The sequence below is a fragment of the Thamnophis elegans genome, chromosome 9, assembly GCF_009769535.1.
Source record: "Thamnophis elegans isolate rThaEle1 chromosome 9, rThaEle1.pri, whole genome shotgun sequence".
NCBI lineage: Eukaryota > Metazoa > Chordata > Lepidosauria > Squamata > Colubridae > Thamnophis > Thamnophis elegans.
In genome coordinates, this window is record NC_045549.1 from 8,289,823 (window position 1) to 8,309,942 (window position 20,120).

Genomic DNA, 20,120 nt, shown 5'->3' on the forward strand with positions numbered 1-20,120 from the left:
ACTACTTGAAGGAGACTTTGCCTTCATAGAAAGAGAGTCAGTTTGATTGAGAAGGTAAATAGACAGGGGTTAAATGAGTTTCGCTCCATTTTGTGATTTTTATTGCCATAGTTGTTGAATAGAATGGAATGGAATGGAATAGAATAACAGAGTTGGAAGGGACCTTGGAGATCTTCTAGTCTGACCCCCTGCTTAGGCAGGAAACCCTACACCACTTCAGACAAATGGTTATCCAACATCTTCTTTAAAACCTCCAGTGTTGGAGCATTCACAACTTCTGGAGGTAATTTGTTCCACTGATTAATTGTTTTCACTGTCAGGAAATTTCTTCTTAGTTCTAGGTTGTTTCTCTCCTTGATTAGTTTCCACCCATTGCTTCTTGTCCTGCCCTCAGGTGCTTTGGAGAATAGCTTGACTCCCTCTTCTTTGTGGCAGCCCCTGAGATATTGGAAGACTGCTATCATGTCTCCCCTAAGTCCTTCTTTTCATTAAACTAGACATACCCAGTTCCTTCAACTGTTCTTCATATGTTTTAGTCTCCAGTCCCCTAATCCTCTTTGTTGCTCTTCTCTGAACTCTTTCTAGAGTCTCCACAACTTTTTGACATCGTGGAGACCAAAACTGAATGCCGTGTTCCAAGTGTGGCCTTACCAAGGGACTATAAAGTGGTACTAAGACTTCACGTGATCTTGATTCTATCCCTCCTGTTTATGCAGCCTAGAACTGTGTTGGCTTTTTTGGCAGCTGCTGCACACGGCTGGCTCCTATTTAAATGGTTGTCCATTAGGACTCCAACCAACATCCCTCTCACAGTTACTACTGTCCTTCTCAGCTGCCCAGATACAATGGAGGAAGGTTTCTGGGGCCTGTAGAGAAAACTTCCCCCTTTTAAATTTCCCCCCTAGTCAGCCGGTAAAATGGTACAATTACTTCTGCTTCAGGAAAAATAATTCTGCCCGGACGTTTATACAAATAGACAAAGACACATATACTCACAAGGGGATTTTTTCTTTCTTTCAACCAGTCTTTTAAGGCCATATCTGCAAGTTCCTTTTAGGAAGGGAAGGTTTATAAGGGGAAAACACTTCTTCAAACCATCCTTCTTGGGAATCCTACAATCCAGCAGTGATGAAGGGCCTGGTTTTGATATTAACGCTGGCTTTAATAGCCAACCGCATCAATGAAATCTATGGTAAGTCTCTTTTATTTCATTTCAGCTTGATCCCCTTGGGCTTACAGAACCCATTTCCTGATACAGAATAAGAGAGTTGGAAGGGACCTTAGAGATCTTCTAGTCCAACCTTCTGCTTAAGCAGGAGACTACCATTCCAGAAACGTGGTTGTGCAATCTCTTTTTAAAAGCCTTCAGTGTGGGAGGCACCCACAACTTCTGAAGGCAAGTCATTGTACTGATGGTCCCAAAGGTGCTTTTTTCAGGAGGCAACTGCACTTTCTGGTTTTTGTTCGAAGATGTTTCGCTTCTCATCCAAGAAGCTTCTTCAGCTCTGACTGGATGGTGGGGAGATGGAAGGATTTATATTCCTTGCAGACAGCTGGTCCTTTGCACCCTTTTAGCAAGCTGTTTGTCACCTGGAGATTTATCTGTGTCCTCGGGGTCACCTGAGTGGTGCAATCAGGTGTGGAGCCTTCTTGGAACTGTTGAAATCCTTCCATTTCGCCCCCACCATCCAGTCAAAGCTGAAGAAGCTTCTTGGATGAGCAGCGAAACGTCTTCAAAAAAAAAACCAAGACGTCCAGCCTCTTGGAAAAAAAAAAGAAACTTTGGGACAACTTTGTGGGTCATCTAGTCCAGGGGTCATCCATCTGCGGCTCTGGAGCCACATGCGGCTCTTTTCTCCCACTCCTGCAGCTCCCTGTTGCTCGAAATATGCTTCATAACTGCCAATGTGTGACACCCGCTGGCACACAATTTATTGAGCTTTTCGACCCCCCCAGTAAGGCCAACCATGGATAAATCCAAGAAAAGTTTCAGAAGAAAACAGAACCTTTAATGTTAGGTGGGCAGATTCATCTACTTTCCCTGTTGACAAGACTGGTTTACCGGTATGCTTAATATGTGGGGAGAAATGGGCAAAGAGTGCAGTGTTATCTTCATTTTGGACGTCAAAAGGGATTTGTGGCTCCCGATGTTTTCTTTTCTGTGGGAAACGGGTCCAAATGGCTCTTTGAGTGTTTAGGGTTGCCGACCTCTGATCTAGTCCAACCCCCAGCTCAAGCAAAAGACCCTACACCATTTCTGACAGATGCCAGTCCAGTCTCTTCTTGAAAGCCTCCAGTGATGAAGCTTCCACAACTTCCAAAGGCAACTTCTGTTCCATGGATTGATTGTTCTCACTGTCAGAACATTTCTCCTTATCTCCAGGTTGAATATCCCCTTGATCATGTTTCCATCCATTGTTCCTGGTCTGGCTTTCGGGTGCTTTGGAAAAATAGCTGGACGCCCTTCCTCTCTGTGGATGAATTCTCCACCATGACTTCTGTTCCACCCTGAAATGTGGCTTTAAAGGAACTACGCTAAAAGGCCATTTGAGACACATGATGGCACCCTTAGATAAGGATTGGAGAATTTCAAGCGTGATTTTTGCACATTCTAGATCAGGGTTGCCCAAGTGTTTTGGCCCCTGGGACCCGTTTTGTGGAAGGCAATTATTTCTGCTGAATGGGGGACGGATGGACGGATGTGCTACCTAGATCAGGGGTATCAAACTGGATTTCTCGAAGGGCCTGATCAGCAATTGCAGTTGTCTTCCGCGGGCTGGGCCAGTGGGGGTTGAGGAGACGGAACAGACAGCCTCCTACACCACCCTACCGCCAAAATGGGGCACTCCCCATTTTGGCCGGCAGGATGCTGCAGGAGGCCATCCAGGCTAAAATGTGGTGTACAGGAGCCTCCCATGCGCCCCCATGCCACGTTTTTGCTAGCAGAGGCACCATAGGTTGCTCCTTTGCTATTTCCAGGCTGGTCCCACGGGCTGGATCTAAGCACCCTGCGGGCCGTTTGACACCCCTGATCTAGATCCTGAAAAGGCCCAGGAATTGGGGACCCCTGTTCTTGATAATACGCCACACTCCAAGGCACAAAAATAGCTGGTTAAAAAGAACCTATTAAGATGCGTTACAGCATGGGAAGCCATCAAAATACCCTGGGGGGGGGGGGGGAACGATAGAAAAGGAAAGATCAAAGAGGTTTTTTTTATTAAAACAACAACAACTAGGTGATAACCAGGTGTTGCCCGGGGAATTTATTTATAGGGGGGAAATGTAATTTCTAATGTTGGATTTTCCCCCTTACCAGAGGGAGCCCCCTTGTGGAGCACTGTGAAGCCATTACTATGGCAGCTCCACTGCACTGTAGAGTAGAAGCCATTTTAAGGCACAACAGGCTGCATCTTAACAGAACACACACACACACACAAGGGGTTTTAGGGGTGTCTTACCCCCCACAGTATTTGTTTCCGGAGAGTAAGTTATCTATGTACGACGTTTGGCTGAAATTGCTCAAGGCGTTCCAGAGTTATGTTGGAACGTACACACAGACAGCCATTTTTATATAAGATTCACAAAGTGTTGTTCATGTGTGAATGCGGCGGAGGTTACCAAAAGAGTGTCTGTGCCGAAATGCTTGCACAAATGGTCCTCAACTTACAACAATTCATTTAGTGACCGTTCAAAGACACAATGGCACTGAAAAAAGTGACTTATGACCATTTTTCACTCTTGCGACGGGTACAGCTTTACCGTGATCGAAACTCAGCTGCTAAGCAACTTCTTAATATTTATGACAATTGCAGGGTCATATAAGTCACTTTGTGGCTTAGCAACTGTGGAAAAGAAAGGTCATAAAATGGGGCAAAACTCATTTAACAACTGTTTTGCTTAGCAACAGATCTTTTGGGATCAGTTTTGGTCATAAAACCAGAATAACCTCTACCGCTTTCAGATGGATAAAATGAATTGAGAAACATTCTGCCATAAATAGGAATGTGATGCCCTCTAGTGGCCAGTATAATCTTAGCAGGCCAGCTTGCCAGTCATTCTAAAAAAAAAAAAATCTCAATACATATAGTCCTCGATTTACAACAGTTCATTTACTGTCCAGCATTGAAAAAAGTGACTGATCACTGTTCTTCACAGCTGTGACCTCTGCAGTACCAAAATTCAGGTCCTTGGCACCTGGTTCATACTTATGAACGTTGCTGTGTCCCAGGGTCACGTGATCACCTTTTGCGACCAGCAAAATCCATGGGGAAGCCAGATTCGCTTGACAAATGGTATTCACAAAGTGTTGTGCATGTGTTAATGTGGCGGGGGTTACCAAAGGAGAGTGTGTGTGCCGAAATGCTTGCACAGGTGGCCCTCAAAAGTTTGGCTGAAATTGCTCGAAGCGTTCCAGAGTTATGCTGGAACATACACAAACACACACACAGACACAACCGTTTTTATATAGAGAGATTGGGCCCTCATCTAAAGAGATGAGTTAACACAGATTTGGGATTTATGCAGTCACAATGGCCAAGATCCTATATATTATTCTAACCCATTGTTTGTTAGAGGAATGCCTGGTAAAGAATCGTTGGGGGCTTATTACATACTTCAGTCATAAATCACGGCTTCCAGAACCCAACCTTGGAACTCATCCATGATGCTCAGCAACGAAGCGAAAAAACCAACACATCGCGACATTGTCTATTGTGTTAATGGTGGTTTATCCATTAAACTGTAATTGAAACAATAGCTCACAGCTATTCTTTCAGCCTGTAGCAGAGGTGAGTTCCTACCGGTTCGACTGAGTAGGTAGTAATTCAACTGTGCACACACCCAAACTGACTTCATCAGCGGCGCCTATGGCAGCGCCACGTTGCTTTTTTACTTCTGCGCATGGGCGCATGCGCCCGAAGCGCGTCCCTGAGAGAACTGGCAGTAAAAGAATCTAGAACCCACTCCTGGCCTGTAGCGCTTATGACTTGAGGGCGATGATCCAAAGAAGCGAAAGAGTTATACTGGGTATAACTTGAGAGACCGCCTGCTGACAATTACCTCCCACAGACCCATTAGATCTCACAGGGTCGGCCTCCTCCGGGTGCCATCTACCAGCCAATGCCACCTGGCTATTACCCGGGGGAGGGCCTTCTCTGTGGCAGCTCCGGCCCTCTGGAATGAACTCCCCGCAGGGATTCGGACCCTCACCTCTCTCCAGGCCTTCCGAAAAGCCGTCAAAACCTGGCTTTGCCGGCAGGCCTGGGGGTGATGAGTTCCCTCCCCTCTCGACATGTATGGCTGTGCGACTGTTGCTTACTTTTATTATTTGTATTTTGTTTTTTATGTTCCCCTTTTTCCCCCTTGAATTGTTCGCTGCCCCGAGTCCTCCCGGAGAAGGGCGGCATACAAATAATAAAATTCTATTCTATTCTATTCTATACTATGTGATATTGAAAGCACTTTGGAGGAAAAACTTAAGATGTCAAGAATATACTAAGAATATAATGGCCGTACGATAAAATGTTGTGTATTGGTTTGCAACAAAATGTTGTGTACAGGTCTGGCAATGGAAGGGCATGTTGCCCACTTGGGAAGATGCAAGTGCTTAAGGGTCGTTTCGATGTTTTTTGGTCCCAAGCAAGTGAAAGCCATTCAGGTCATCCCCAGAGGAATTCACTGCCGAAGAACTGAGGTCATGTAAGTGAGCTTCAATCTGGAGTAGAATACTCTTAAGAGCTAGCATGTCAAACTCAAGGTCCATGAGCCACATCCGGCCCACGGGTTGCTTAGATCTGGCCCAAAGGGGCCGGCCTGGAAATATCAAAGGAGCAGCCTGCGGTGCCTCTGCAGGCTAAAACGGCGTGCTTCACGCCCTCGCGTGAAGGCCAAATACAGGGCATGTGCCCCTCCACAGGCCATTTTTGACTGGCAGGGTGCAACAGGAGGTGTCTGTCAGTGGTGGGATTCAATTTTTTTTACTACTGGTTCTGTAGGCATGGGTTGGTAGGCGTGGCATGGCTTGGTGAGCGTGGGTTGGTGGGCGTGGCATGGCTTGGTGGGTGTGGCAGGGGAAGGATATTGCAAAATCTCCATTCCCTCCCCGCTCCAGGGGAAGGATACTGCAAAATCCCCATTTCTTCCCGATCAGCTGGGACTCGGGAGGCAGAGAATAGATGGGGGCGGGGCCAGCCAGAGATGGTATTTACCGGTTCTCCGAACTACTCAAAATTTCCATTACCAGTTCTCCAGAACTCGTCAGAACCAGGGGTGGATTCTGGCTGCTGCTCCTGCCAATTCGCTCAGGGACGTGCCGTGCGGATGCGCAGTAGTAAAGAAATCTTTTTGCACATGCGCAGAAGCCAAAAACAAGATGGCGGGTGTGGGTGGCCTGGGTCATTGCCGGTTCCAGGCTAACAAGTTAGTAACTATTCGGCCGAACTGGTCCAAACCGGTAGGAACCCACCTCGGGTCAGAACCTGCTGAATACCATCTCTGATGTCCATCCTGTCTCTCTTCCAGTCCTGCCCCCCCCCCCCCCCCCGCGACCCACAGAGAAGAACTACAATGCCGATTTGGCCCTCAAAGAAATCCAGTTTGACACCCCTGGTCTAGAGGGAGCTCGTCATGTTGAACATGGGTTCCCAACCCCCAGGGCCGTGAGTTGATATTGGGCCGTGGCACACCAGGAACTGGGCCACGCAAACAAGCGAAGTGCCATCCGCGGGACGCAGGCAGCAGGCAAAACCATGACCCCCTCCGGTGTGTGGAAAAACCTCTCTAGCCACCGAACTGGTCCCTGGTGCGCAAAAGATTGAGGGGCCTCTGAACTGGGAAGACTAACAGCCTCTTTTCTCTTTCAGATTTACTCTGATAAACAGATGGAAATATTGTGTCCACCCTGACACTCCTTGGGTGATTTCATTGCTTCAAAAGTTGACCCAGAGGTACAAGTCTTGCATATTTTCATTTATTTGTACTCTGCCTTTATTTTTTGCAAATAAGGCGGCAAACCTATTCAACGCACCTTCCTCCTCCTATTTCCCCCACGACAACAACCCTGTAAGGTGGGTTGGGCTGAGAGAGAGGGAGAGAGAGAGTGACTGGCTGGCTTTCGTGGCTAAGGCAGGACTAGAACTCATCGTCTCCTGTTGATTGGTCCAAAGTCACCCAACTGGCTTCCATGCCTAAGGCGGGACTAAAACTCAGAAATCTCTGGTGATTGGCCCCAAAGTCACCCAATCTGGATTTCATGGCTAAGACGGGACTTGAACTCACAGTCTCCTGCTTTCTAGCTTGGTGCCTTAACCACCAGACCAAGGTTTCCGAGAGCCAGCCTTGTGGGGTGATGAAGGACCTGGCTTGGGAGCAGAGAGACTGTCTCCCTTAGATATTGGGGGAACTTGGGCCAGTCACCCGCCTCTCAACATGATTAGTCTCAGTGTATGTGAGAAGTGGCCATAGTCCAAAACTTTTTTTTTTTCCATTATGTATATTGGTAGACATACAGTAGTGGCCAAAATTGTGGAAACCTTTTGAGAAAAGTGTATTTTTGAGGTTTGATGACTAATAACACCATTTTTTGGTAGTATATATCAATGCAAAGATAATTTAATCAATTTAATCAAGAATGTAATGCAACAAAGTTTGTTCACGTATCTGTATTCTATGAAGTTACAGCCAAATATAGCAAGCAATAAAAGCCCGTGACCCGTCAAAACCGCGCTCGACGAAAGCGCGCTCGACGAAAGCGCATACCTGACGTCATCAGCAGCACGACGAAAAAAATTAAAAAATAAATTAAATTAAAATTAAAATAAAATTAAAGCAAGCCGATTCACATAAAGGTAAGGGTTAGGTTTAGGTTTAGGTTAAGGGTTAGGTTTAGGGTTACTTTAAGCGTTAGGGTTAGGTTTAGCGTTAGGTTAAGGGTTAGCGTTAGGTTTAGCGTTAGGTTTAGTGTTAGGTTAAGGGTTAGGTTTAGGTTAAGGGTTAGGTTTAGGGTTAGGTTTGGGGGGGTTAGGGTAAGGTTTTCGCTTTAATTTTAAATTTACCGCTCACAGCGCGATGTTTTTGTCGCGCTGTGATGACGTCACGTACGCACTTTCATCGAGCGTGCTTTTGTCTACCGCGGTTTTGTGGTGGAACCATAAAAGCCAGTTAATAGAAGCAATCATTCAATCTTGGTAGGACATTATAATAGCTGCAGAACTAAAAGACTTGGTTCACTCCACAGGAAGCACGTTGTAAGGATGTAATTCATGTTAAAGGTTACCCAGCTAAGTATTAACTGACATGGTGATATTTATGGTATATCTCGTTTTTTCTATGGCGACAATTTTTGTATATCTCGTTTTTTTCCGTGTGTTTCACTTTTCTTCTTTTAACTGCTATTCTAAGAGCAGATCCTTCATAAACATTATTGTATTACCTTCTTGATTAAATTATCTTTCCATTGATATATAAATTTATGATTCTACTCCAAAAAAGGGGGAGGGAAAGTGGTGTTATTAAGCCATCAAACCTCAAAAATACTGTACATTTCCCCCAAAAGGTTTCCACAATTTTGGCCACTACTGTACAGTAGAAGACAAGGGGATTCTGAGGCAAAGATTAAGAAAGGGAACAAAGCAGAGGTTTTCCATGTAATCGTCACGTAGTCCTTGACTTATGAATGGTCACATTTAATTTTTAGGACCTTCCCAGGGATATTTATGACTTGGGTTCGAAGTTCTGACAGCCAGATCCTCTACTCCCTTTAGTCGCATGATTGCAACTGGCCCACGGTCAGGAGAGCGGTTTAGATGGTTCGTACCGGTTCGAGAGAACCGGTTTGTCTAAGTGCAGGGACTCTGAGGAGACTCTCGAAGGGCAAACAATGAGCCTCCGAGAAATTCTGGAAGTCTGGAAACGGCCCATTTCCAGCCTCCGGAGTCCGGAAGCCTCTGAAGCCTGGGGAGAGTGAAAATGCCCCCCCCCCACCATGGTGCAGGAGGCCGAGTAGGCCATGCCCACCCAGCAACTGGGCAGAGAACCGATTGCTAAAATTTTTGAATCCTACCCCTGCCCAGAGCCGAGGTGGCGCAGTGGTTAGGGTGCAGTACTGCAGGCCATTTCAGCTGACTGTTATCTGCAGTTCAGTGGTTCTAATCTCACCGGCTCAAGGTTGACTCAGCCTTCCATCCTTCCGAGGTGGGTGAAATGAGGACCCAGACTGTGGGGGTGATAGGCTGACTCTGTTAACCGCTTAGAGAGGGCTGAAAGGCCTATGAAGCGGTATATAAGTCTAACTGCTATTGCCATTATATCCTTTTGAAAGCAAGTAAAATGACAGAAACTGGTAAAATCTGCCAAAAATCAGTCACGTGACCACAGGATGCTGCAAATAGCCATAAAGACGAGCCGATTGCCAAGCACCCAAAATGGGATCGTGTGATGACAGTGGGAGGGGGGGGATGTGGCCATCATCATAACTAGGTTGTAGGGTAACTCTCTGTTTTAATTTCAGCTGGTCATAGACAGAGCAACCAGTCACTAAGTGAGGAGTCCCCGTACATTATCCTGTACAAATGTACATCTTATTTTGTGAAACTGCTCAATCCACAGAACAATGTCCTGGATCCCCCCCGCCCGCAAAAAAAATATTTTATCATCCTTATCCTCTTGTCTAGCCCTCTACAATATAGGAGAATCATATTATTGGCCTATCATGTTGGTTACTGAAAGGATTAGCAATATAAAACCAAGTGGTTTGAACGTTTTCAACAATATAGTGGATATTTCTTGGCGAACCATGTCAAAAATGACATAGGATTCAGCTCCTATGAGGAGTTATGGTATACTTAAATATTTACAAAATGTGAGGGGGGGGGGGTTACTCACTTCTGTGATATACTGTAGGCCCTTTTAAGTTTTGTATCTTTCCTTGCAAGACACTTGACTGTTTTTAACATTTAAAATCATCAGAAACTTTAGGCTATGTAATAACAACACATTTGCTTTGATTCCAGCTAATTTGCAAATGGATTTTTCTAGGGGTGAACACATCCTTCAGATGTCTTGAGAAAAAACAGCCCATCCTGCAAACACCAGGTTTATCTTTCCACATGTATAGATTTAATTGCATCCGTTTCAAGTGGCAATTTCGTCATTCCTTGGAAAAAGTTGGTGGCAGAAGGCCGTTCTGTTTTAGAATAAAACGCAAGATATTGTGTGTTTGCTTAAAGGAAACATAACAATTCTAGCAAAGCTACTATTGAATAATTATACTATGCATCTACTCCGCTGTTTCCATCCAGAGCTACGATTTTACAGCAGTTTTGCTTCTAGTTAGTTTTTAATAATTATGACGTACTCTCCCCTCAGAACTTCTCATAGTCATAATCCTGCTCATATCCCAAGATTCCCTCAAATATTTTCTTTCTATTTTGTATTCCGCGAGAATGTCTGAGCCGTTTTGCTGAAAAGAAAAGGACATTCACAAACCATTCAGAAAGGGGGCAGTTGATAAAAAAATAAAGGTTTAATTTCATGTGAAAATTCACCTTTCAGGCTGTGGCTGATGGGTAGCCAAGCCTTGTCTACACTTTCTGGCTTAAACTTTCAACCACTGTGCATTGCTCCATTTGTGGCACATATCAACAATGTATTATGTTTTAGATATTTGCCACAAAGTATAATGCCTAATGTTGTGTTGGCTTTGTGATGAAAATGTATTCCTTTTGCAAAAAGTGCCACCAGTCTTTTTTGGCCTACATTTGGAGTTTCGAAACAACTCTTGTAAAACAGATCTTTATAATGGAGCCTGGCAAGAGGATTACTTTACAAAAAATAATAATAATTACAAAACAGGAGCCCCTGTGTCCATTAAAAAAACAAAAAAGCAAAACCACCTTTTCCAACTAACTGAATTTATTAAAAGGCATGAATTCTGTGCAAAAGGTGTAAGCTATGCAGCCACCGACATTTGGAGATGATACAGTTCTTCATCTTTTCTTCTTTCACTGTTAGAAAACATTTTTTTTTTTGAGCAAATTAGTTTTTGGAAGAAATGTCCTTCTGGGTTCAGTTCCAAGTGGGGAAAAAGACACAGGAAACATGGAGGCTGCTTGGAAAGATGGTTTAATGGTGGACAGGATCACATGGCTTGAGCTCCTGAGAAGAAAAGGGGGATCACAGGCTTCCAGATGTTGAGTGAAAAACAAACAGGGGCAGAGATGCTGAAAGTCCCTGGTTTTATGCCCTCTCTGGCCTTTGATCTTGAGCTTGTATTCTGATTGGTTGCCAGACTCCCATGGGGCCATGCAGGGGCAACTCTCTAGGCTGTGTTTTGAGTCCAAGTTTGGTTGAGCGTTGCTTCTTCCCAGGTGCCCTGTGGTGAGATGGGTAAAGAGCTAATGCTATGCCTTAATCCCAACACCCTGGAGCTGAAGGGGGATATCTTTGTTATGTAGAATAGACCAACTCAGGCCTTTTAATGGCCCATTGACAAAGGTGGGGGATATTAAGAGTGAGTCTGTTTCCTGCCTAAAAACATATTTCTCCATTTCTGATCCAGGGAAATATAATATTCCGCCTTTTCAATATTCCCCAGGATATTTCATTTTTCTAGAAGGGTGGGTTTTAACTTCCTACATTAGCAAACAGGGATAAATGTTTGTCTGTGCTGCCCAGAACTGCCATCAGAGTAGCCTAGTGGCTTATGCCCACTCGTATTTCTAAACCCCATTTTGCACATTGGAGGGTTTAAAAGGGATTAAAATGAGTTTTACACATTTAAGAACCCATTAAAAGCTACAAGTGCACTGAAAAAAGCAGCCTATCGCTGTTTTTCATACTTAATGACCGTTGCAGCATTCCCATGGTCATACAATCAAAATTTGGATGCTTGGTAACAGTTGTTTCAAACTTAGGAAATCTAGATTCTAAATCTAAATTCTTTCTTAGCCCTCAGGATGTTGTGTCTGATGCTCACTCAGTAAAAATTGTTCCATTGTGGACTTCTTACATTTCTGCAATTTTTCTTCCTTCTTTTGTTGCAAATCTCAAAAGAGATTTTTGCAATCTCTTCCCATTCTTTGTCTTCCACATTAACGGAATTGCTGTAAATTATTTGTACACCGATATAATTACTATTTTAATAGAACGTAATTATAAAATGTTTGTATTCATAAAATTAAAGTATATATTCATCCACACGGTGAACATTGTGCCTGTCAACTGAATGTTATTTTTTAACCAACACAAGGAATAATAGGAGCCCAGCAGATTTAAAACGTCATTAAACTTGACTTCTGAGTGGATTATAACTTTGAGATTGTAAGGAAAATGGCAGTAAAATGCTTCTGATAAGCACCTCAATTTCTTAGCCTGTGTGGCTCATACACTTCAATTTCTTGGTGCGTGTGGCTTGCGCACAGAAATGAGAGTATGTTAAAAATAGATCTGAACTTTTTGTCCACACAAGAGGCCACAGGTGGGTTAAATGTGGTCCACGGGGACCTAGTACCTATAATAGACCGAAGGACATTCTCTTGTTTCTTATTCATCAAAAGATAAAAAAATACCAAGTAAAAAATTCCCTATTTTTGTGAGAAGGCTGATCTTGAAGAAGGAATTAAAACAATGCTTTTTTAAAACAAATACCATCGGGGGTGGCTCATTGGTTTAGACGCTGAGCTTGTTGATCAGAAAGGTCGGCAGTTCGGCGGTTTGAATCCCTAGCGCCGCATAACGGAGTGAGCTCCCGTTACTTGTCCCAGCTTCTGCCAACCTAGCAGCTCGAAAGCAGGTAAAAATGCAAGTAGAAAAATAGGAACCACCTTTGGTGGGAAGGGAACAGCGTTCCATGCGCCTTCGGCGTTGAGTCATGGCTGACCACATAACCACGGAGACGTCTTCGGACAACACTGGCTCTTCAGCTTTGAAACGGAGATGAGCACCGCCCCCTAGAGTCAGGAACGACTAGTACATATGTGCAAGGGGAACCTTTACCTTCTTTAGGTGACAATTTTCAGTATCTTGGGGCAGGGGGCACAGACTGAATAGGCACAGCAGCCCTCCAGGTTTTTTTATACTTGTGAATTGGGTGGGCGTTTAAACTAGCCATTTGGTTAGTCCAAATATATTCTTTTCCTTTGACTATAATGACGGGAAAGTTTTTTTTTTAAAGGAAACATATAAAGCCTTGCCAACTGAGAGAGCTTACATTCTCCAACATAAACCCTCTAAATGGAAAGTAGTGACCCCTCCCACAATAGCAGCAATTATCCCGTTGATTGCACCGTCGAAGCAAATGTTGGCATCCAGATTTGGCTATACTTAAAGGACACACCCAATGAAACCAATGAGAATCTCGAGATGCATAGATTTTAATGGGTCCACCCCTAAATTTGGATCCCATCCATTAAGTCACTTTCTGAAAAGAGGCGGCTAGATGGTTATGGGGTAACAATGAGCTGCAAAGAATTTATTCAAATAAACATAGGGGAAAAGAATAAAATGGCTTATTTCCAGACGGTATATCGATTACTGAGATGAATTCTGTTCTTTATTAAGAACTATGCACAGGCAGGAAAAAAAATAAACAAGCTTTCTGACCATTGTTACCAACGGCAAAGTTTTCATGGATTCATTTTCGATGCAAATGCCCAGGTGCCTGTTTTGAACAGCCCTTCAAAACCCATAATCCCATAAGCGAGTACATCCAACACTTCTGAAGGAAATAATGCAAAAGAGGGCATTAGGAGATGCTGCGATGCGATGAATTCCATTTGTGTTGGAGCTGGCTTTTCCCCATGTTGATTTTGACCCATCTAGTTTTCTACTAAAGATATATTACGTCAGCACTTAGTAGATACGGATTTTGTTTTGCTTGCAAAGAATCTGAGGTCCAGGGGTGGCTTGAGGCTCGTGAAAGGAATGTCTAGTGCAACGTCAGCTATCATGTCATTTCCGTAACCATCCCAAATGTTCATATGTAGAACCATTCTTTGATCTGATTGTGCTAAACCAGAGCTGACTGAATAGAGTTAACTGTTCTGACCTAGGTTTCCCCAGCAGTCCTCGTCCTTTTTATTTAATTTACAGTGAATTCCTCTCCAGCAAAGTTTTTCCTCTCCCCGCAGTCTTTCGAGATAGTTCACAATTACCGACCTTTATCAGGCTTGGAGAGTGACCAGGCGGTGATCTTTCAGACGCCACAATACTTGGCAAGAACGCAGCAATAAACTAATTGTCTCCTGCAAACTCCACTCCCCTTTCGCTCCTCTTTTATTCCCTCTGAGAGGGACCATCCATCATCCACCTGTGGCCTTACTCCCAAGTCGACCCTTGTTCCTTAGCTGTTCCCTTTGTCTGGCAGCTCTGCGCATGCGCACACTGGGAACAGGCTCCAGCTGTTCGTCTGCCTCATAGTTGTCTGCCTCCGAAGACAGCTGATAACTGTCAAAGGGCCCCATCTCTGCCTCAGACGCAGAGCCCTCGTCAGATCCTTCCCCAGACTCCAGGACTGGCCCATGTTCTTCCCCAACCTCCTCACTCTCCGAATCGGCTGCCAGCTCTGCTGGACGCTGGCAGGCCACAGCAGTTACAAATAGATAAAATTCAGTAACACTCTTGTGTTTAAATTAGCTTCTATCCAATCACTCTCGCAACTGAGGCTCTAAAAGCACTGCAAAACCAACATTTCAACATTCAGATAGCACCATTTATGGTTGCCCAGCAGAAAGAAAGGTAATCCAATATTCTTACAAATCCTTATTTTAGAAAGAAAAGTTATGGGCTCAGATGCAACTTGGGCAGCTTCAGTTCCATTTTATTCACACGCGAGCAGCAAAAGAAGCAATGGAGGCTGTTTTGCCAGGCAAATTTTGGGGCACCCTGTCTTATGATGCGCTTCAACATCAACTTGTCTTAAAAGTTTCATTTGGTTCTCCTTGGGAACAGGACTATTTTCCTTGTGTTTTCCTGGACTGAGACAAATGCAATGATTGCTTTATGAATACCTAAAGCCAAAGCCTTGTGCAATTTCTAAAAAGGCACCGAGAAATCAGGGCTGTTCCAGACCACATCGATTACCTAAACTAAAACCAAACCCCAAAAGGAATTTAAGAGGTATACAAATGTTCCCAGTTGTTGTTGTTTTTTTAATTCTTTCTCCTGCTTCCTATCCTCCCAACAACATTACAAAACATGGTGTGATTTTTTTTTTGGGTATTATTTAATAAACCGTCTCCTTTGCAGTTCATATACAATCACAGGTGAATTTTTTTGTTTTAAACTCCATTTTATACAAACATCTCCAAAAATAGTTTAGGAGTGAAGTATGGTGGGAACTATTGCTCACTCTGCTAGTTAACATGCACGTATGAGGAGGAGGGAAATGTGTTAGTGCATACCTCCAGAGCACAAAAGAAAAGTTAAAATAAAATAAAATATATGCCTCCAAAATGATACAGGAGCAAAACCTGGACTGGGAATTTTCTTCTTCCAGCCCTACAGAAGCAAACAGGAGTTTGGGGAATACATTTGCATTCACAAATGTGAAAGACCGATTCTCAAAAGATTGCGTCCTTACAAAAAAAACAAAACCGAAAGGGGTTAATGTCCACAAAATTAAGTTTTGTCATGCTAGTTGACTTCCCAGTACTGTATCGTAATTGGCTTGTCCATTTATATCTATCTATCTATATAATGTATCTATATACATGGCCATTTTTATATAGAACCCTTTTTGTTTTTTGAGGTATGTAAGAGAAAATACCTGCACCAATGCTGAAGGTGGGGGAATGTGATCTTTGAAAGGAGAGAAACCTTCTCATGCTTCATAATTCGATTTTAGCCTTTTTTTGGGGGGGGGGCAGGTTAAAACAGAGCTGCTCTTGAAAACTGTTAGCTGGTGTGCAGTGAGTGAGATGCCTCCTTCCCTCCACCAAAGGGAGCCAACAGTGGGGGGGGGGGGTAGTGATCTGTAAAAAGAACACACTGAAAGGCCAGATGGCTCTACCAAAGTCCTGCTCTGAAGTGCGGCTGTCATTTTTGAGTTTTCTTACACGAGAGTTGTTCAGCTTCAACAAGGCCGAGCCGGAAATGAATCGGCCTGCACCTCTGGGGATATGTTTAATGCACTGTGTGAATCCGAAACTCTAGCTTGTTTCCCTTGGAACCAGCCACAAAAAGAAACTCAGAAATAACAGAATTCCTGGTTCACATACCGCCGTTAAACAAACCACAGAGCATGCGGCTTGAGGTTTTGTTAGCTGCACCGACTTGCAAGAACAGCCAAACCAAGAAAGTTAGTGCTTAAGCCACAGGATGATTGGGCCTATTGAAGGACTATTGCTCTGCTTAATATTTTTCTTCTACTATGTTTAATGCAGCAAGAAGTTGCAATGGATGGAGACGAATTCCTTTTGAAAGTGGATTGCATTCTTCAGTCATTCATCCCGCTCCACCGCCATCCCTCTTAACAAGCAAGAGGGAACAATCCGGAGCCCGATTCTCTTTTCCCTTTTGTTATTTCAGACACAGTTAGTCAAACAGAAAGGAGGGGAAGGAGATACCTTAAAGGCTACCGTAGCGAACGGTTCCTTAGGATTTAAAATTAACTACTTGACTCTTTTTATTTTCCTTTTTTGGTTTTTTTTAGCGTATTCATGAGACAAACATAGCTCCTTTAAAAATTTTCATTCACATAATGGAAACCTCATTTATTAAAAATATCACATGTTTTTTTTCCAGATTAGAAATAGTAAAGTGCATGAAAAGTTTAAAATATAAGCTCAAGGAATCTCGTATAGCAGCAAGCAGAAAATACCCCAAAACATAAAAACAGATTTGCTTTTGTTTGCTGCTGTTGAAAAAAATGAAGTGTAACTCTACCCACTAAGGTAGGGGGGGAGGGTAGGGAAACACGCTTCTTTTACGACTTATGGACTTCAACTCCCAGAATTCCTGAGCCATGCTGGCTCAGGAATTCTGGGAGCTGAAGTCCACAAGTCGTAAAAGGGGCATCATTTCCCCACCCCTGCATTTAGGGCCTTACTGCTAAATGTTTTTCTTTCGCTGATACGGCGAGGCAGCAGTGACAGGTGCAACGGATCAAAACAGGCAAGATGGAAGATGCACCCCTTTCCAAGGAGCAGACATCCACCATCTTGCTTGATTAGTATCTCTTCTCCTGTCCTGAAAGAGCCAAGCCCTAATATTCTGCTCAAACCCATCACAATAGCAGTTGCCCTGAGTGGATAAAAACCTCATCTCTCTCTTAAAGAGATGGCATTAAAATAATAATTTTTTTTCCACCCTCTGGAAAAAAAGAAAAGGGAAAAAAAAAAGGTTTTTAAAATGGCCACCAGAAGCACACATGCACGCAAGAGGATGCTTTAAAAATTTCTTAAAATAAGAAAATTAACAGCTGGGAACAAACAAGCAGGTTCCCTTTTTTAAAAAAACAACAACAAACCAACCTAACTTGATAGAAGAAAAAGAAAAGAAACAACAACAAAAAGAATTAAAAGCATGACATGGCTATTTGGCGACAAGGGTTCAGAAAAAAAAAGGAAGGGAAAAATGCCGAGGGAATGGTTAGGTGAACATTATTCTCGTTTCTTGTATCGAAACAAAAAATTGCACCGAGAAAAAAAAAATCCGGTGGAACTAAACATTTATCTCCCACTTCACTTCTACTAACCTTTCTTTACAAAATACCTTAAAAGGGGAGTGGAAGGGGTTTATAATTTACAAAAAAAAAATAAAAGAAGGGTCGAGTTTGGGTTGGAATCTCTTTGTATACGGTGGACATTTTCGCAGAAAGATTCTCATCACCGATTTTAAATGCAGGATTTAATTGGATGTCCTGAATTTATTGTGGTTCCCACGTCTTGCTACCTGTGTTTCTCTGAAGTGATCCAGTTTGTCATTCCCTTCGAGTGAAAGACACTTTCTTACTTTCCTGGTAGAGAACATGGCTTCAAGCCAGAGGTTCAGACTCATCCTTGCCCCTTAGTGCAAACGGAGGTGATTCGGTGAATTTCACATCAGAGCATGCAAGTTTTTAAGAGTTCAGAAATGGGGGTGATGCAGCAGGGCATAACACCCTGGCAACTTAGTGCCAGTTACCATCAGGTATTTCTGGAAAAGCTCACTCCTGCATAGAGCAATTTTTTTTATTTTTTTTAAAATGGCAGGAAGACTAACATCTTGCTACTTTGTTAGCTCAAATGGGAAGTGAACAAATTTGAACTCGGAATCAACATTAAAAACAGTTAAGTGCTATTTCCAATGATACACAAATTCCCTTACAGCCATATTTCTCAACCTTGGGAATTTTAAGGTGGTCTGGGAGTTGAAGTCCATATTGTCAGCCCTGAAGTCATTTTGGGAGAATCTTAAATTCCCAAGGTTGAGAAACAGCTGCCCTACGGGGCCAATATATGTTGTCTAATCTAGTGCAGGGGAATTTTATTTTATTTAAAAAAAGAGTGATTTGGGAGCAGGGGGAAGGACTCATCTGGCTATGACTGATTAAAAAAATGGGGGGGGGATTATAAAAACTTTAGCTATGGATGTATACATGTAAGCAAATCCCTCCTTTTTGATTTGACTGTTGATTAAGGCAGCTTTCTGTTAAAAACACGTAAAGCCCACCGCCTTTTCTCTGTCTATACTTTGGGTCTGTACCTTCAGAACGAAACCAAAAAGGGAAAAAAAAAACCCATTGAAAAAGGGAACGAACAACAACTTTGGTTCCAGCCCTAGTGCCAAGTGGTACCAATATGCACCGAAAAAAATGTGCAAAATTGTACTGTCAACACACACGAAAACGGAAAGGAGCATGAAGCAGCAGCTATTAAAAAGGTTGGCCATACTTCACTCCTACAGACTTTGATTTACAACTGTACAAGTCCATAAACAAAGGGACAAAGGGGGGGGGGTGTCCCTGCCCTCCAGGGAGAGCAGCGCTATCTCCTGTTTGGCAAATGGATGCCGTTGACCGGAGGCGGGAATGGAGGGTGGAGCTCGAGCTGAGTCAACAGTGAGAAGTGGTCGGAAGGGATGTGAGGGTGGGGGCACCCAGTGATGTTGTTCTCAACCAGCCAGTGAGGATCCAGAGGCCCCAGGACACCAAGCACATTCATGTGAGTGTTGGAATAAAAAATATAGTCAATTACACCCTAGAGAGGGAGAGAGAGAGGGAGAGAGGGGCGGAGAAAGTATAAATACAGACAGAAAACACAAACCTCCCAATAGATTAGGTCCATGATGGCGAACCAATGGCACACGTGACACCTGTGGAGCCATATCAGCGGGCATGAGAGCCCGCCCACGCTGCCCTTCCCTTCCCAGGAGTCCACACGCAATGCCGGGTAAGTACAGGACTTGCACGGAGGCTCTGGGAGGGCGTTTCCAGCCTCCGGAGGACCTCCGGGGGAGGGGGGGCTGTTTTCACCCTCCCCAGGCTCCAAGAAAGCCGTGTGCGCATGTGTGGGGCAGCGGGAGGGGGGATCACACACACATGGACAAGGGGGAATTCAATTATGGGTGCGGGCACGTGAGCACGCAGGATAGTGAGCACGTGTGTGCCTTTTGACACCCGAAGCGAAAAAGGTTCGCTATCACTGGATTAGGTAATGTTCACCTTTAAAGAAAGAAAATGTTCCTTTTCAGCCCCTTAAATATTAAGGCACATGAAATGGGTGGTTTCAGATTGAAAACTTGCATGTCCTTTGATCAACCTATCAGGGAGGGATATAAAGCCCCCACTGGCTTGATTTAATTCCCAGAGGCGATGAAATGTTGGTTTGTTGTTACAAAAAATGATAACTGCATGAAACGTGAAGGTCACATTGGCATCTGTACGGTTAGTCTTCAACTGATGATTGTAACTAAACTTAGAATTAGTCATGGAGGCTAAGGGCTTGTGAATGAACCCAATTCTATGACCTTCTTTTTTTTTTTTTTTCAACAGTTGTTGAGTGAACCTGTTTCCTTCAATGGGCATTTTTGTAAGAATCTGGAAGTAAATGCTGGAAACGGGCAGAAAAAAGCCCAAAACCGCAGTCATGTGGATTGTGGGCTGCTGTAAATGGCTGTAAATTAAAGCCATGATCACATGACCATGG

The 20,120-nt window shown here is 43.7% G+C and overlaps 2 protein-coding genes across 2 annotated transcripts in view; one reads left to right on the forward strand and one right to left on the reverse strand.

The window, feature by feature from the left end:
• The first annotated feature begins 1,128 nt into the window (after positions 1–1,128).
• LOC116513299 (interleukin-8-like) lies at positions 1,129–10,060 on the forward strand. Its single transcript, XM_032224317.1, has 4 exons — positions 1,129–1,192; positions 5,559–5,697; positions 6,861–6,944; positions 10,033–10,060. Exons 1-4 carry the CDS (start codon positions 1,129–1,131, stop codon positions 10,058–10,060), a joined length of 315 nt encoding a protein of 104 aa, XP_032080208.1.
• A 5,572-nt stretch (positions 10,061–15,632) lies between these two features.
• Positions 15,633–20,120, reverse strand: part of CNOT6L (CCR4-NOT transcription complex subunit 6 like) — a 42,157-nt gene continuing 37,669 nt past the window's right edge. The window contains exon 12 of the mRNA XM_032223795.1: positions 15,633–19,172. Within this exon, the coding sequence (XP_032079686.1) occupies positions 18,960–19,172 (213 nt within the window). The 3' untranslated portion in view covers positions 15,633–18,959. The remainder of the gene's footprint in view (positions 19,173–20,120) is intronic.